Raw genomic sequence first — 18,103 nt, 5'->3', positions numbered from 1 at the left:
TGAGGCTGTACTGCGCAGGCGCGCGGGGCGGGACGCTCGATGTGCGCATGCGTCGCGCAGGAAAGGTTCCGACGCGCTCAGTGGGCGCCTGAGTGTGCGCGCGGGAAGATGGCTGAGCAGGTGCCGAAGTCTGTGCTGTTCGTGTGTCTGGGTGAGACAGCGCTGATCTAGCCCCACTCTGGCTTTTCCGAACGGTCGGGGTGGGTCTCGTGCGTTTTGGGCTGCGCCGCTGGGCCAGAAACGGTGATCGGGAGGAGACCGGGGACCGGGAAACAGGATGGTGGGATGGAGCGCCCTGGGCTCTTCCTCCGCGCCGCGCACCTGCTGGGCTGCTTTCCAAGCTGGGTTCCCTCACCAGCCCAGTCCACTCTCCAAGCAAGGTTCTCTCTTACCTGCCCGTTCTGCAAGCGGGGTCCTCTTTTACCCTGCTTGGTCCGGTGCAGGCCGGGTAGCCTCTCACTTGCGCAGTCTTGTACAAGCCGGATTACCTGTCACCTCAGTCTGTTCACGTAGCCGTCCTCACCTGCGGCACCGACACTGCAAGCCAGGGTCCTTTGCATTGCATCCGCCTAGCATCCCTGTTTCTCCTTCATCGAGTAGACCCAAGGCGTCTGGACTGATATACTAGTCTTAGGGGTTTCCTGATGCCCCCAGACCCGTTACAACCCTGGTTTGCTGGCTCATTTTCTTGGCCTCTGCTTACAAATGGATGTAAGCTAAAGGCAGATGGAATGCAAGGATTCTGGATTTCTTACCTATAAAAGCCGAACCAAGGAAAGCCGATTCTCCAGGTGTCTATGTAACCAGACTCATGGACCAGTGTTCCAAATTAGAATTCACTTTCCCTTTAGTTGTCGGCATTCTTCCTTTGGAACAACACCACAGGGTTATATGCTCTCAGTGTTTGCACTCTATCTCCTTAACCTCCAAGAGAGGAAGGCCTAAATCATCAATAGTCCACTTATTTAAAATCTTCTGATGAGTCTGCATTCCCTATGGACTAAAGTTTCCCCTCCTTTCTATGCTGCCCCCTTCAAGAAGAGGATGGAAATCTGCCCATGTGTTTCTGCTTCATCTCCATTACCTTTTCCTGCCCATACCCTGTGATTTGCTGTCTCCCAGCAGTTCAGGTGCTTACTGCACCTTTGTGTGGTTGTTTCTGGGCAGCCATATTGCGTTTTCCCTGGAAAGACTTTCTGTAAGGTTAGGTCCAAATATTCTCTTCTTTGCTTTTCCCAGATCCTCTAAGTGGAGGTAGTTTACATATAATCCTTTATAGACGGCTTTCATTACATGAATTTTATTATAATTACTTGATAGCCTTTTGGGATCACACCTAGGTTTAGCCCTCTTGACGGCATTACCTGCAGCTTATTTTTCTGTATTTTCAGCTTTAAGACAATATGTGACGATACCTAGGTATTTGCAGAGTTGAATTTTTGTCAGGGGAAAAGTAAAAGGGCCGCCGTGTTTCACTTCGGTAGTGGGCATCATTTGGTTTTTAAGCTGCCATGAAGGCTGACTTACAGAATCAAAAAATTGATTAAAGTGCAGTTCAGTTCATGTTGGGCATCTAACAGGATTCCATTGCCTTGTTTCTTTTACTTGTTGTTGTCGATTATGCTGACATAATGCACCATGGTGGTTATTAACAAGGGATGTATACCTGTGTATATTTATCTTCCCTACAATGTTTTTCTTAAGCAACTGCTATGTTACTAGGCCCTCTGAGTGATAGGGTGTGGTAATGAGCAAAACAGACAAAAGTCCCTGCCTCTGCGGAGCTCACTTTCTGTCACCAGCAACCCAGTACTTGGTTACTTAATAAGTTGGTGATGTGTTAAGAACTGTAGAATGGGGAAGGGGGTGGGGGTGGAATGCACCTTTACGCAGTGCAGTCAGGGATGGCCTTATCTATAAGGTGACGTTTGGGCAAAGACTTGAGAGTTGAGAAAGCAAGCCTTGGGTCTTTGGAAAAGTGTCGGGCCTCAAAAGAAAGTGGGTGAACAGTTTTGAAATGAGAGTGCTGGTCCTATTCATATTGGCAGGGAAACTACTGTGGCCTGGCCTAGAGACCCAGTAGCCTTTTTCAGCCAGACCTTCATCTGTACCTGAACTCGAAGGTAATTTGAATGACTGTTTTCTCAATGCCACCAGAAATACGTAACTAGAACTATTCTGGATGTATAGGAAAGTTAATTCCTTACAGAAAAATGAGCACTCTGGGGCAGGAGTCTGTGAACTCCTTATGTAAAGAGCCAGAAAGTAAATATTTGGTGCTTTGGAAAAGCAGGCCTAGACAATACATAAACAATAATGCTTGACTGTGTCCCAGTATAACTTTATTTATGGACACTGCAGTTTGAATTCCATGTGATTTTCTCATGTCACAAGATATTCTTCTTTTGAGTTTTTTTCAACTATTAAAAAGGTAAACATTATTTTTGGTTTCGTGGGCTGTACACAAAGGGTGTGAGCAGTGGGTCATAGGTTTCAGATGCTGTTTTAGGGCCTACAGAGGACATGTCTGATGAGGCCATGTAAGGGCACGGGCTTACTCTGAAGGAGATAAGCCACTGGAGGATGAAGCCATTGAGCAGAGGTGGGACATTTAGAAAGAAGTGTTCAGCTGCTGTGTTGAGATTAGACTGGGCAGGGGCGAGGCCGCAGGGGTGAGGCCAGGGGGTGCAGAGGAGCATGTGCTGGGTCAGAGAGAGCATCCCTGGTGGGGCTGCTAAGTGGTCAAGTTCTGGGCAGGTTTGAGGAGTCTATGAATAGCCTGTATATACATAGAGCAGTAGGAACGGTATATTTTTGAAATGTAAAAAAATCATTCCTTCAGAGCATTTATATGGGCTCTTTTCAGACTGAAGTGTAGAGAGGAGTGTCAGATGTTTTCCATTGGTAAGGCTAATGGCAGGAAAGAACTGCACTCCTTATTTTGGCAAGATTATTAAACATGTTGCGTGTTTTGTGCTATAGAGATATACTGCTCTGTTGAAGGCATTGGTGCCTCTGCGGAAGCCAGCATGGTTGGGAATGATAACTGGTAGTGGGGTCAGGTCACCTCTCTCCTACCATTAATTGGTATTTATTGATACTTCATATGTGCTGCACATGGTGGGGGGTAGAGACACCATCCCTACCCTTGGAGAATTTCATTTCTTCCTTTTGTGAGTCTCAGCCCTTGAATCACAGATATTGAGTAAGAGGGCGTATTAAGCCCCCTAATTTGGAAAAAAACAAACTTGAGACTTCACAGATTGAGCTTTTTTCTGAAGAAATCTGAAGATGACATTTTAAGTTTTTAGAACTTTTCCAAAGGTGGACCCTGAAGTACTTTGTTTTACTATGAGCTCTATTTTTAAATAATGCGTTAATTTGGTGATACCAACTTTTGAAATCAAGAGAGCAAGTTAAAAGGAAGCAGGATTCTGCTAATTTTATAAGTATGACTTCTAATTTTTGTAGTAGTAATTTTTTTTTCCCATCTGTACTTATACATACATCCTGCTGTAAATATAACTATCTGGGAAAAAGTTAAGTGTGGATGAATATGCCTTGACTTTAAGGCAGTAAATAATCCTAGTATTTGTCTTGTGGGGAAGCTAAGCTGTTATTTTGCAGTTAATTATTTGTTAAGGGATGAGACTAGTCTTTTTATTATGTCTTTAGATGTGAGATTATAAGTGTCTATTCTAGAGTTTTAAAATAATAACAGTTGTCTTGAATAGAGTGGTTGCAGATGAAAGTATTTCCAGAATGTATGGGAACAGATAAAACAATTACACATCTATTGGAGCCTTTCAGTAATTAACATAGTGGGGATGATAATACTTGTTTTAAAAACTAAACAAAAATTCAGAATGTGGTAAGAAGAAACTTTACAACACAAACTAGCTTATAGAAGACATTGGGAATTAATTCCTGTCCCTTTCATGGTTGAGTAGTTGATAGACTTCACTGTTGTGGAAACCACAATGTCTGTGGGGAAAAAAGTACTTTATAAACACAGTATAAGGCCTGAGACTAATGTGGACAGTGAAGAATATTGTAGTAAAGTCAGTGTTGGTTTTGTGTAACAGCATTAATTGTGTCTCACAACACTTCAGAAGATACAGTTCTACGTATTTATCACAAACATGAAGATTCTAATGTGGGTAAAGAGTGACCCGTGTCTTCTTAACTTAGCTCCCGTCTATTCCTAGTGTTTCTTGTGTTGGCCTCTGTAGGCAGAGTCTCCACCTTGAATTCCAGGCTCTCCAGCCCTGCAGTTGTTTTCCTAACTTGTGGGAAGGGTCTTTCTCTTCAGGCCCTTGCAGAGTGCTGGGCTCCTGTGTCACAGACATGTGGAATATGTTTGTTGAACATTCCCTTCCTACTGGACCCACTAAGTCCATATCCTGCACGCAGTTACGGTTCCTGTAACCCAGACCCACCAGCACACGTTCATTGCTCTCTTATTCATACAACCTCCTAATTTAAATGCCCAGTAAAGTCCTCTTCCTAAGAGATCAATTCCAATCTTCCTTTTTTTACTGTAAGTAATTTTCTTATTATCTTGTTTTGCTTTTAGCATAATTTCTTAGGGTAGTGGGCATGTTTTGTTATTCTAGGAGGTCTTTACAGAGTTCGTGCACGTAGGGTGAGTCAGGGTGGGGTCTCTGAGGCACACATTAGGGCCAGGGTGGGGGGGGCTGGACAGTTAGTTCAGCGGCAGGCCCATAATTCCATCACTCATGCCTACTTCATGAAACTCAGTGAACCCTTGGCATTGGAGCTCTGGGGAGCATCCTGGATTGGCAATACCCTGAGTATTGTCTCACATGGATGACAAGAGGGTGACGTGTGTCTGAGGACCAGAAAGCTTTAGGTTCAAGACTCTTCCAGAATCTGCCCTATGCTTTCTAACTTTGGCTCTTTCTGCTTTGAATCTTTTTGTTATGATAAAACTCTAATCCTAAGTCTGGCATTTCCTGAGTTTTACATGTTCTTGTAGAGAATTATTGAACGTGTGAATGTGTAGGGACTCCTGGATCTGTAGCCAGCTGCTCTGAAGTGTGGGTGGCCCGTGGGGAATCCCTGAACTTGCAGCCAATGTTGGAAGTTCTGGGCAGACTTGGCGACCTGGAGGGCAGCACCCTTAATTCAGCCGACCAAATCCCAACAGACTGCTCCCCGAAAGTTTGTGTCAAACTACTGTTAGGCTGAAATGTATTTGTGCATTTTATGAAAACAGTATTCATCCTTATGTGCAATATACTTGAAAATACATTTTTTTAATCCTGTTGTATTTCATTTTAAAATAGGCTCGTTGCAACCCACTTCACTGATTTCGTGAGTTACTTCTAGGTTACTGATAGCAGCCTGAAAGACAGGGATTTCAGTTGTAATTGATTTTCCTACGTCTTGGTTATTTGTACTTCAAGTACTTGGACAGCTGGTGTCACATCATTGAGCTTGGGTTTGGTCAGCTGTTCTCCAGAGGTCCTACTGTGCATGCACTGGTAGGATGCTGGCCTCACTTTCCCTAGGGAAGTGCTGTTGCTGTGTGTCTGTGGTGAAGTGGTCGCTGGAATTCAGCATTTGCCCCAGCATCAAACCTGACGCCCACTCTCTGCCTTCCCCTCTCTTTAAGGTAACATCTGTCGGTCACCCATTGCAGAAGCAGTTTTCAGAAAACTTGTAACTGATCAAAAGCTTTCAGATCATGTAAGTACCATTCTCTGTCTTAAAGAGGCCAGCCTGACTGCCTTTGCAGCAGGAAATTGCGAAAAAAATTCTTTTTTTCTCCTGCAGTGGAGGATAGACAGTGCAGCGACATCCACGTATGAAATAGGAAACCCCCCTGATTATCGAGGGCAGAGCTGCATGAAGAAGCATGGTGTCCCCATGAACCACACTGCCCGGCAGGTACTGTGCTGGGACTTGAAGGCATATATGTGTGTTCTGTGTTGCAGTGGGTCACTGACAGCGGCGCTGTGTCTGACTGGAACGCGGGCCGGTCACCAGATCCAAGAGCTCTGAGCTGCCTCAGAAATCATGGCATTAACACAGCCCATAAAGCAAGACAGGTAGAAGAGATCTCATTTAATTTCTAATACTGGAGTCCCCTAACTTGAGAAGTTGTGAGCTTAGCCACACTGACATGCTAATGGGTGTTTACTCCGGGTCCGTTTACATAGCCACAGCGTACCCATTTTGTTTCACTGCTGGTTCCACAGTTCTGAAAGGTGGGCATAATCTTGGCATTTATTTATTAAAATGCATTTATTTTTAATTAATTTAACAAAAATACACGAGAACAAATCTACACCTTTATTTATTTACTTTTCATTGAGTTTAAATCCTTGAGGGGTACAGCATCACACGGACTCTGTGGCCAATGGCTTTAGCAGGGAGGTTGCTTCGCGGTTTGGCACGAACCATGCCACTATCTCCGTGAGCTCGAGTTCCTTTTCCCCAGATTACTCTGGTTTGTTCGGTTTGCCACGAGGCGTCACTGTGGTGTCCTTTGCTTTGTACACATAAGCACATCTCTTGCCTAGATGGAATTCAGTTTCATCTCAAGCATAAACACCTTCGATTTTAAGAAGAGCTGTGTGCTCCCTCTGGTTCTGGAGACCCCGCATATAGCCAGCAAAAATGGCCTTGGACCACAGCCTTCCAGACATAGTTGGCGTTTTAGGAGTCCTTTTCCCAGCAGGCTTCTGTAGGCTCCAAGATGGAGGAAAGAGAAAGGCTAAAATGCATTTATAATCACATAAGTGATCCTGGTGAGAGCCTTGCCTCGGACCTGGAGACCTGAGTTATAATCTCCTTTTTCATTTCTGTCTGTGTGATTGAAACATTTAAGCCCTGGTAACTAGTCTGCTTACATTACAAGTTTGGTGCTAGAATAAAGTTCTATAATGTCTACAAAAATGTATTTTCAACCGTGAAGTGTCTTGGAAATACAGGGTAGCACCGATCCTATTATGGGTGCATAGCCTGCATCCCAGCCGTTGGACTTCTGGGTTTGGATTCTGGAGTCCTGAGCAGTAGAACATTCTGGGATAAGGCAGGTGCACTGTATCTGCTCCGTGCAGTGTGGAAGCCACCAACGGCTATTGTACATTTGAAATACGGCCAGTGTGACGGAGGAACTGAAGTTTACATTTTAACTTAAGTAGCTGCCTGGAACTGGTAAGCAGCTCAGTGGGCCACACAGTTCTAAGAGTCATGCATAAGCACCGGGGAGAGCGTGAGGGTTGTACCACCACAGCCTCAGTGAGACGTCGAGCTCAAGGGCAGGCGCGTAGAGTTCCATCACTAAGAGCATGCTGCAGGGGGCGCCTGGGTGGCTCAGTCGTTAAGTGTCTGCCTTCAGCTCAGGGCATGATCCCGGGGTCTTGGGATCAAGCCCCGCATCGGGCTCCCTGAGTGGCGGGAAGCCTGCTTCTCCCTCTCCTACTCCCCCCTGTTTGTGTTCCCTCTCTCGCTGTGTCTCTCTCTGTCAAATAAATAAAAAAATCTTAAAAAAAAAAAAAAAAAGCCTTAGAAAGGCGCGTGCTGCAGTTGCGCCCTCCGGCACCTTCTAGAACCCAGGGGCTAGCCGCTAAAATGTGCTTAGTTTCTGATACAAAACGCCTCACATGCCGTTATGCAGGGAAAGTTACTTTTATCACTATCATTATTTTATGGAGACTCAGTTGAAGGTTTAAAACTTCTGGCTGGGGTGCTTGGGTGGCTCAGTCAGTTAAGCATCCAACTCTTGATTTAGACTCAGGTCATGATCTTAAGGGCGTGAGATTGAGCCCTGTATCAGGCTGCCCACTCAGTAGAAGTCTGCTCTCCCTCTTTCTCTCCCTCTGCCCCTTCTCTCACTCACTTTCCCTCTAAAATATATCTTTAAAAAAATTAAAAAAAAAAATTAAAAATCTGACTAAATCTTCTAAGTTCTTTTGTATCCAACCTAACAAAATATGCAGGCTCTGTAGGCCAAGCAAGTCTGTGGATTGGCATCAGAAACAACAGGCTATGTCTGGTGATGAGCTTTTGAGGCCTTTAAAATGAGAAGCTGCCAAATGTTTTGAAAATGAGTTGTCAGATATATTATGTATTTAGAAGTATGGCTGGCAGTGTGAGAGCTACAATATAGTGTTAGTGTTTGAACAAGAACTTTGTATAAGACTGCACAAAGACTCTAATCATTATTATCTTAAACCATGTCTTTACTGAAAGCTTTTCAGATTGCTTTGCCATACAGCATTGCATTTTTATTTTTGATCATCTTGATTTTTGTTCTCTCGGTTACCTTGTTAGGGAAGGGAGTAGTTGGCAAACCTGTTTTGCACATGGAGAAACTGAGTTCTGGAGAGAAAATAACTTATCAAAGGTCATCCAGCTTCAAAGTGGTAGAACTGGGATTTGACATGGGCTTATTTGTTTGTTTTAATAAAAACATATACAGGTGCGAGCCAGAAAGTTCACAGAAGTGCCACAGAAACACTGCTGATGCGTTAGTGATGTCTCAGAAGCTAGTAATACACATGTTATTTTGGCTTAGACAAATTTACCCTGGAATCTGTGAATTTCTCATTTCTGGCTGCCAGTTGACTCTGTATGTTAACAACTAACTATTTAAGTTAACTGCCTTAGGCCTGACCTGTTCTTACCTCGAATTCTCATTGGACAGAATAGTACACATTTTTTAGGTCACATGTCCTAATCTCCAGGATTTGCACACCTTGTCCTTTTATACTTTCTGTGTTTCAGAGAATGCGGATTTATTCTGAGTAGTCATTCATGATTTCAAGCAGTCACACTTTCATGTTTTCTGTTTTTAAGATCGGATTATTTTTTGTACACAAGTATGTAATTTGGGTAAAAATGAAGTATTTTAATATTTTAAATCTTAAATCTTAAAAACTAGAAACTTGTAATTTTTAAAGATCAATTGTAAGTGTTGGTTTTAGAAGTAATATTCCCACACAGTCTGTTTCTTTCCCTTTTCTGTTTTCCCTGTTCCTTTTTAAGAAAAATTTCTCAATGATGTTTTTATTTCAAAACGCCGACAAGATGTATTTTATAAATAAGTATCATTTAGATCTTTGTTACCTTTTAGCATCTTGTGATCGTTCACAGGCTTTTTTTTTTTTTTGAAGATTTTATTTATTTATTTATTTGACAGAGAGCACAAGCAGAGGGAGAGGGAGAAGCAGGGTCCCCGCTGAGCAAGGAGCCCCACTCGGACCTCGATTCCAGGACCCTGGGATCATGACCTGAGCCAAAGGCAGACGCTTAACTGACGGAGCCAACCAGGCGCCCCTATAGGCTTTCTCTTTAGCAGTTGTCAGAATGTGTAAGAGAACTGTTCTATTTCTTAAAATTTTGATTTTCCTAATACTTTCAACGTGGGTTTAATAAATATGTTTAGGGTGCTTCGTGTTTTTTGGGTGCGCGATTGCACATCCAGTTAGTTCTGTGGAGATACTTGCTTTATTATACACTCGTTCTTCTTTTCAGCAGCCCTTTGACAGCTGACAGGTTGTCGGTGGGTACTTGGGACCAGCGCCGCTCCCTCCACTCCAGAGGTCACTACTCAGATTCTTTCTACTTTTTAACTTTATGGCCTTGGAACCCTACAGTGTGTGCTTTTTCTGTCAGCTTTTCTCTGTGAGACTCTCCACGGCCTCTCTTGTAGCTCTCCCTCTGATACCTTGTTACAGTCGTGCTGCCGCTGTTGAATCCATTCTACTCCGGATGGACAGGTGGGCTGTCTCTCCTTTGCGCTGAGGGCCTTGGTGAATATTTGTGTTTCTTTTGGGGAACACTTGTGTGCGGTTCTGTTGGATGCACACCCGGGGTCACACACGTGTCAGGGTCACACATGTGTCAGGGTGGGATGCACACCTGGGGTCACACACAGTGTCAGGGCCACACACAGTGTCAGGTTCACATGCACACCCGGGGTCACACACAGTGTCAGGGCCACACACAGTGTCAGGGCCACACACAGTGTCAGGTTCACATGCACACCCAGGGTCACACACAGTGTCAGGTTCACATGCACACCCGGGGTCACACACAGTGTCAGGTTCACATGCACACCCGGGGTCACACACAGTGTCAGGTTCACATGCACACCCGGGGTCACACACAGTGTCAGGGTGGGATGCACACCCAGGGTCACACACAATGTCAGGGTCACACACAGTGTCAGGGTCAGATGCACACTCAGGGTCACACAGTGTCAGGGTCACACACAGTGTCAGGTTCACATGCACACCCAGGGTCACACACAGTGTCAGGTTCACATGCACACCCGGGGTCACACACAGTGTCAGGGTGGGATGCACACCTGGGGTCACACACAGTGTCAGGGTGGGATGCACACCCAGGGTCACACACAATGTCAGGGTCACACACAGTGTCAGGGTCAGATGCACACTCAGGGTCACACAGTGTCAGGGTCACACACAGTGTCAGGTTCACATGCACACCCAGGGTCACACACAGTGTCAGGTTCACATGCACACCCGGGGTCACACACAGTGTTAGGGCCACACACAGTATCAGGGTGGGATGCACACCCAAGGTCACACACAGTGTCAGGGCCACACACAGTGTCAGGGGGGGATGCACACCCAAGGTCACACACAGTGTCAGGGCCACACACAGTGTCAGGGGGGGATGCACACTCAGGGTCACACAGTGTCAGGGCCACACACAGTGTCAGGGGGGGATGCACACTCAGGGTCACACAGTGTCAGGGTCACACACAGTGTCAGGTTCACATGCACACCCAGGGTCACACAGTGTCAGGGTCACACACAGTGTCAGGGTCAGATGCACACTCAGGGTCAGATGCACACCCAGGGTCACACACGTATCAGGGTAGGTTTTAGACTCTGGAGCCCACGTGTCAGGGTTGTTTAGCCTCATAAAACTGGTCAGTAATGTCCCCTCTTTCTCTTTTCTCTGAAGAAGTTTGGTGATTATTGAAAGTATTTCTGCTTAATGATTTGGCAGGATTCATTGAATCAGTTGTCTCTGTATCTTGAAATTGCTCTTATTTTCTTCTGCTGTCTTTAGGTTTTTCTTTTGTATTCTTTTTTTTTCCCCAGCAGTTTTACTACGATAGACCAAAGTATGCTTCCTGAATTTCATCTCGATGGTTTCCGTCAGTTTTGAAAAATTCTATATTGTTTTCTTTTTATATTTTCCTTCTCTTCATTCTTTTTTCAGAGATTCAACTTACCTGTAGTTTGAACAGAAATTTCTCCATTTTCCATCCTTTTCACCTGCTGGCCCTGGCTTTGTGAGGCTTGGACTGTGTTGGACTGGTCCTCCCTCCTGGGCCGAGCCTTCCAGGGTCCCCCACCTGAGAGCCCCTGGTGTGTAGTGGACAGGGCTCCTCCTCTTTGGCAGCTGCTCCCTCACTGAGTAGCTGCAGCCTCCCTGTGGCTTCTTAGCTTTGTGCCCTGAGGAGTTTAAGAACTTGGCAAGGGCTTTGAGAAGAAAGCTTGTGAGTGTCAGGCTCACTGCTTTCTGGGGTCTCTGTTCTGCCTGCCTTTATGTGCTGTTTTTCTCTCCAGCCTATGAGGTTGCTGACTGGTCCTCGGTGCTTCTCTTTTCCAGCAGTGGCCCTTTGCCCAGGCTTTTCAGCGTAGAGCAGGTGCTCGGCCTTGGCACTGCTGACTCTGCGTCTGGGTGATTCTTTGCTGTGGGGCCATCCTGGGCACCATACGGTATTTGGCAGCACTCTTGGTCTCTACCCACTTGATGCTGGAGCACCCCTTTCCTCTCCATCCTAGCAATCAAAGATGTCTCCAGACATGGGGCGCCTGGGTGGCTCAGTCGTTAAGCGTCTGCCTTTGGCTCAGGGCGTGATCCTGGCGTTCTGGGGTTGAGGCCCACGTCAGGCTCCTCCGCTGGGAGCCTGCTTCTTCCTCTCCCACTCCCCCTGCTTGTGTTCCCTCTCTCACTGGCTGTCTCTCTCTCTGTCAAATGAATAAATAAAATCTTTATTAAAGAAAAAAAGATGTCTCCAGACATTGCCAGCTGCCCCCTTCTTTGAGAATCACTGCCCTCAAATTCTCAAAGTGTCCATGAGGTCAAAAGTGTCAGACTGACCAGTGGACTTGAACAGAGGAAGAAAAGCTTACGGATGTTTTTCCTATCCTGTAGTGCCAGTCACCTTTAAGAAACCACCACTTACTGAGTTTTGGTGTAGTACCAAAGATTACCCATAGCTATCTACAGTAGCTGTAAAAATCCTCCTTGTAAGCTACATACTTGTGCAAGGCTGGGTTCACTTTATATACTTCGACTCAGGTGGCAATTTGCAGGTCAGGTACAGAGGCTCAGAGGAACCCTTCTGTCCTCCAGCAAGCAGACGTTACAGAGATATGCAGAAATGTGCAACAGGGCCACTCCTTAGGGACTGTTCCCATTTAGAAAGTATAGCTGTTTTTTTATCTTTAAAAATGTTATAATAACAGACAATAAAGGTTTAAAACTTTTCAGTTAGTTTTTTTTTTTTTTTGGTAGCGTCCTCACCCAGTGTGGAGCCCCACGGGGCTCGAACTCACAACTGTGAGATCATGACCGGAGCCGAGATCAAGTCAGATGCTTAACTGACGGAGCCACCCAGGTGCCCCTAAAATTTTTCAGTTTTAGTAATGGTATTAAATATTCAGTATTCAGTGGTAAATACTGCCATGTGTAACCCTGGGGGGCTCCCGTTGGGGTTCTGCTCTCCCAGGCCTCCCCAGGCCACGTCCCCACAGCAACGCACGCACGGCTCTGCAGAAGTGCTTGTTTGTTGGGCGTTTGCTCGCTTCTGGCCGTGGAGGTGGTTCGTCACAGGTGTCCGTGTGTTGTTGCAGACGTAAGTCCTTCGCTCCACACTCTTCCTGTTCCGTTCCTTCTCAGTCATTTTAATATCTAAACATCGCATATGGTTTTTATAGATGGCTGTCAGTTCTAAGACTATCTTCGACCCATAACTGCAGTAATTCTAAGATTAAAAACAATGTGAATCCAAGCACATTCTCGTAAACTGTTTTGGGGAAATAGCTAGTACCTTGGGAATGATGACAAACCGCAGTCCTCAGTACTTGATGAGCGCGTTACGTTAAAAGCTCGTGCAGGTTGTACTAAGAGCCGCCAGTTAGAATGTCCATCAGAGTAATGAACAGATTCATTGTTCGTCCGCTACACTGATTGTCAGTACTCTGTTAAATTAAAAAGTTAAAGAAAGTACACTGTTTGAAACAAAAGGGTTTCAATATCTTCTTTGTAGTTTCCTGGCACTCCTAGATTTTAGATGATTTTTTTAGTGGGGAGGGTTATTATTGAAAAATTACGTTGTTAGAGATTATTCTCGCCTTCATTATGTGGCCTGTTTATGTTCCTTCCTTTCTGTGTCTGCCATTATTTATAAAGGCAGAAATCATCAAATAACTTTTCCATTTACGTTTTAGTGGGCTTATATTGATAAATTATGATGTCAGAAAACTGATAGAATCAGTAAAAATACCGAGTGGCCTCTTCTGTATTGTGTTCAAATTGTGTGTGCTCAGGGGAGAGAAGAGCCTTGTGTCCAGGTCCTTGTGTGTTTCCTTCTTAGGGACTCTTCCTTCCATGAACACCCTACCTAATATTTTATCTTCCTCTCTGCCCCCAAACTCTGCACCTGGCTCTGCCTGGTTTTTATCTCTGCCAGCGTGTTGCCTGCCCTGCACAGGAGGGAGGCTTCACAGGGACAGCCATCCATCTCTTTAGTTTGGTGTTTGTCACTGGGGCCTAGGATGTTATGTTCTTGCAGAATGAGAGCAGAATGAAAAATAGGGTAAAACAATGAAGGGGGTTAAACATGTGACATTTTAATATGTTAAGTGAATTATACTTTTTTACTAAGAAATTGCAGATGGAGTATAAACTTTGTGTTTACATATTATACTATTAGAATTATTCCCAGGAACTTAATAATGTAAAATTTCTTTGCAATATAATGTTACAAAATAGGTTAACTCTATTTTAACTTTAAAATACCCTAAATTATTTGAGTAACAAATTCAAATACAGCAAATTTTTTTTTTGACTGCTTTGGATCCTCTAGGCTTGATTATTATAAACAGTATGTTTTTGACTTATTTAATTTTAGGTTACCAAGGAAGACTTTGCCACATTTGATTATATACTGTGTATGGATGAAAGCAATCTGAGGTAATCATATTTTAAAGGATATTTCCGTTCAACTCTCAGTTCAGTAATAGGCCAATTGTTTGTTGTCAAAAATGATTTTTTTATTATCTTTAGGTTTTGAAGGTAGCGATGGTCAGAACATACAGAATTATCTGTTTAGAGTAGTAAGAAACCACGGGGGAGCTGAGACCTGTCTCCCAGGTGTGTTCCTGCAGAGACGCTTTCAGGAAGGGAGAGCCTGGTTAGGGTATAACCGGAAGACTGGCTGGGCGGCAAGCAGCTTCGTTGAGGGTGGGGTTTGTTGTACAGGAGAGCAGCGATGTCACTGCTGTAGCGATCCATGGGCCGTGCGTATTATTTTGTTTCTCGTGTTATCCCCCCATGACTGCTGCCCCCCAGCCCCCCAAAAGGAAGATGGACAAAGAGGGAAACTTTTTACTCTGTGACTATGTTGATTGCCTTAATGGATATAAAAACACCAGACAGACTGGGTATTAGGTGACGCTGGCTGACTACGCTGTGGTGTGTGTTACGTGCTCTGCACACCAAAGCACTTAACCCTTGTTCCGCATCTTATCAGAGAGGCACAAGAGGTTAAGTTACCTGCCCCAGCTCACAGATGGAGCAGATTGGTGTGGTAGAATTTTAGCCTAGGCTTTGTGAAGCAGAGCCTGCTGTGTGTCTCTCGTGAGCCGTGCTCCCCACTGTGCCCTGTCGCCTTGCATGGGGACCTGCATTTGGGCAACAAGGAACTTTGTGGCGTTTCTTGAGTGAGCTTTGTGTGCCTGGCACAGTGCCGCGCACTGGGAAACAAGGGTGAGGAATTGTTGATGCTGCTTACCCTTGGAGTATACGGTCTGGCGTGGGCCACCTGTATTGACACAAAATTAACTGTAACAGTGATACAGTGTGATGAGGCCAGGAACAAGTGAACACAGTGTGCTCTACAGAGTTGAAGCTGTTGCAGCGTAAGTGACCCAAGAGAATGGATGAAGTTCCGGTTGTGAGGCCAGGGCCCCGTGGCCCTTTGCCACGCGGCCGGTTTACGGTTTACGGTGCTGAGAAGCAAGACTGCAGCCCTCCTGCCACCCTCCGCACTCTGCCAGCACAGAGAAGGGCCAGGACGTGCTCCCAGTAGAGCTGCAGGGATTCTTCACTGAAACCGTGCTAATTCACAAGGATGCCACGCGTTTTATGAATAGAAACGGTTTCTGCTTTTAATTGCCTTTGTAGGAGTGCGCAGATACGGTGCACAGCTCTACTTTTGTTTTTATGAATCAGGAACATCACTAAAATACATACATTTTCTATTTTTGTTTTTCAGTTGTTGCCTTGTTTTGTTCCCATTTTTCTCACTTTCCACAGTAGCTGACAGGTGTTGCCAGGAGCGGGACTCCGTTTATTAGCGCGGTCTCCAGGCCGGGTGGGCATCCAGAGCCGGGTCTCTGTGGAGAGCAGGTGAAGCCCACACTTCGGCCTCGGTTGCTCTGGGGACACATTCTGTTGCTCGGAGGCCTGGCCAGCCTTTCCCCCACACCAGCACTGTGTCTGACTCATCCTAGGTGCTCAGTGGAGGGTTGTCAACTGAGTGGAGGGCTGATGAGAACGCAGCTGAGGAGCCTGCCGCTTCGCTCGCTGCCATGTGAGCGCCGGGGGCGGAGGCGGCGAGCAGGGGCTGTGTTTCCAGCTCGGGCAGAGGCTGGAGGAATAGGAGCAGGAGAAGCGGTTAGACAGGGAGGCTCGCTGCGTGACGTGCTGTGTCAGGACACTTTGGGGTGGGATTGGCAGCCCTTTGGGACTTGGTTCACGTGGCTTTTTGAGTTCCATTCTGCCACCTTGTGTAGCGTCTGAAATAGGAGCTTTTTGATTCAGTTGTGTCGGTGTGTGTTTCACAGGAGGGTACATGATTATTGTCTGATGCGTATTTTGTGTAAAGTGTTTGTGAGAATATGCCGCTGTCGCAGACCCTCCTGCCGGAGTCGGAAACCCGTGGCGCGGAGGGTCACACAGGTCTGCCGAGGGTTGGATTTCCTTTTTAAATCAGGTCACTCTTGCTGGATTTTGATATGGATATTTCATAAAACCCTAGCAGATGTCCCTGTTTAACTTGAAACCATAGATCAGAAAACTAAGTTCATGTTTCAATTTTACAGAGACTTGAATAGAAAAAGTAATCAAATTAAAAACTGCAAAGCTAAAATTGAACTACTTGGGAGCTATGATCCACAAAACCAACTCATTATCGAAGACCCCTATTACGTAAGTACACCTCTCGTTTCTGTCTGGTGCTGGCGTGTAGCAGCTGTGGGGATGAGCCTGTGCGCGTGTCCTGCCACGTGCAGCAGCAGACGAAGGTTCTCCCGAGGGCATTTTGTTACACAGGTTTTGTCATTTTTTTCTCCCCCTGTGCTTTCAGGGGAGCGAGTCCGACTTCGAGACTGTCTACCAGCAGTGTGTGAGGTGCTGCAGAGCCTTCCTGGAGAAGGCCCGCTAATGCCACGCCTGTTCTCCCTGCAGCCCCCGGTGGGCCCCGCAGCCCGGGCTGTAAGGCCACAACTGTTTCTTCAGTTGACCCTCTGTGTCTTACCGTACATAATTGTAGATGGAAATCAGTTATTGTATTTGACAGACAAATAAATAAAGATGTTTCATCCAGACAGTTTATGGGGTTTGCGAAGTGTTCTTAGACCCGTTGAACCTCCCACTTTGCCCCAGTTACAAAAACGGTGGAACACACAGAATAGAACAGGCACCGGAGCATGACGGCATCCAGCGTCCTTCAGGCACAGGAGCTCTGCCTCTCCCTTGAGTTTTCGGGACGACCAGTGGGGACCACGTCCTCTGCTGTCTGTACGGCCTCTTCTCGCCAGGGCCCCTCCACCAGCAGCAGCAGCCCATCCACGGGAGCTCACAGCCCAGACTGAACCTTGCTCACAGCGCACACTGTTTACATAGAAGAGTTAGGGTGTAAGTCTGCAGAACCTTTCCTGCCTGCTGGTTTATTGATAAGTGAGGAACAGTTAGAAAACAGTGCCTGTATTGTCCCTTTCAGATGGTCTGTTATGTGCATATTTACCTTCAGCGTTAGGGAATAAAATGACAGAAATAAGTATACTGCTTCCACTTCTTTGTGAAAGAAGTTGGAGGCCCCTGTAGCCGTACGTGTCCTTGCCTGACCCCACCATCTGTGGAGTGTGGCAGTCTCCTCCTTGGAGCTGGCCCTCCAAGCTGGGCCTTCCTGGGTGGCACGGCCACATGAGTTGAGTTTGCTGCACTCCGTCTTCACCCTGAGTCACAGCTGGAGGCCCGGAATCCTGGGAGGACCCCTCAGTCATGGATCAGTCTTCATGCAGAGCCTGAGTGGATCCTTGCTCAGAAGGAGGAGTTTAGAGGAACAGCTGCCCGTCCTCAGAACCTGAGGGTCCCGGGTGGGGGGTTGGGTGGGACCATTCAGTCCTAGAGGGTGAGCACGGTGACTTTGCCAGCACCTCTTCGGGACATGTGTCTGACTCCCTGTGGGTTTCCCAGAGACAGTCCTACCTGAAGGACTTGCCTCTTCTCAGGCGAGTAGGACCCTCGCGAGGTACGTGGATCGAGAGATCGGCGATGATGGTCCCGAAAGTGAAGAGCTCGGCTGCAGAGATGACGTCAGTAGAAAATAGGGCTAAGGAAGAGCACTTTAGTTACTCTCTGCCCTCATCATTCAGTAGTTGCTTACTAATCTCGAAGTAATTTCATACTCTGTTCCTTCGTGATCATGAATAAATCCCTACACTTGGTTTTCTGTACTGTTTGCATCTGCGTCTGAAATACGCACTTCAGAAACCTCCTGGGAATCGTGTCTACTTTACCATTACAGCTGCATCCAGACTAGAGGTCCTGTGAACAGAGAAACTCGGTGTTGAACTCA

At 46.1% G+C, this 18,103-nt stretch overlaps 1 protein-coding gene and 1 pseudogene across 3 annotated transcripts; one reads left to right on the top strand and one right to left on the bottom strand.

Moving 5' to 3' along the window:
• The first annotated feature begins 6 nt into the window (after window positions 1-6).
• Window positions 7-16,852, top strand: ACP1 (acid phosphatase 1). Of its 3 annotated transcripts, none has more exons than XM_045788880.2 (6): window positions 8-151; window positions 5,639-5,712; window positions 5,961-6,074; window positions 14,153-14,214; window positions 16,347-16,452; window positions 16,610-16,852. In XM_045788880.2, exons 1-6 carry the CDS (start codon window positions 40-42, stop codon window positions 16,685-16,687), a joined length of 546 nt encoding a protein of 181 aa, XP_045644836.1. In that variant the 5' UTR covers window positions 8-39; the 3' UTR covers window positions 16,688-16,852. The 3 variants fall into 3 exon arrangements, 2 of the variants coding, with proteins under 2 accessions (XP_045644836.1, XP_045644835.1); XM_045788879.2 differs by lacking the exon at window positions 5,961-6,074 and adding an exon at window positions 5,800-5,913; XR_006778004.2 differs by lacking the exon at window positions 16,610-16,852 and having other exon boundaries at window positions 7-151; window positions 5,800-6,074; window positions 16,347-16,421.
• On the bottom strand, window positions 6,307-6,674 carry LOC123786592 (large ribosomal subunit protein eL33 pseudogene; annotated as a pseudogene).
• Window positions 16,853-18,103: the final 1,251 nt, after the last annotated feature.

The sequence above is a fragment of the Ursus americanus genome, chromosome 7 (genome assembly GCF_024610735.1).
Source record: "Ursus americanus isolate L20-20 chromosome 7, mUrsAme1.1.p, whole genome shotgun sequence".
Lineage (NCBI taxonomy): Eukaryota > Metazoa > Chordata > Mammalia > Carnivora > Ursidae > Ursus > Ursus americanus.
The sequence above is the reverse complement of the archived record's forward strand: the minus strand, read 5'-3'. Positions and strand labels throughout refer to the sequence as shown.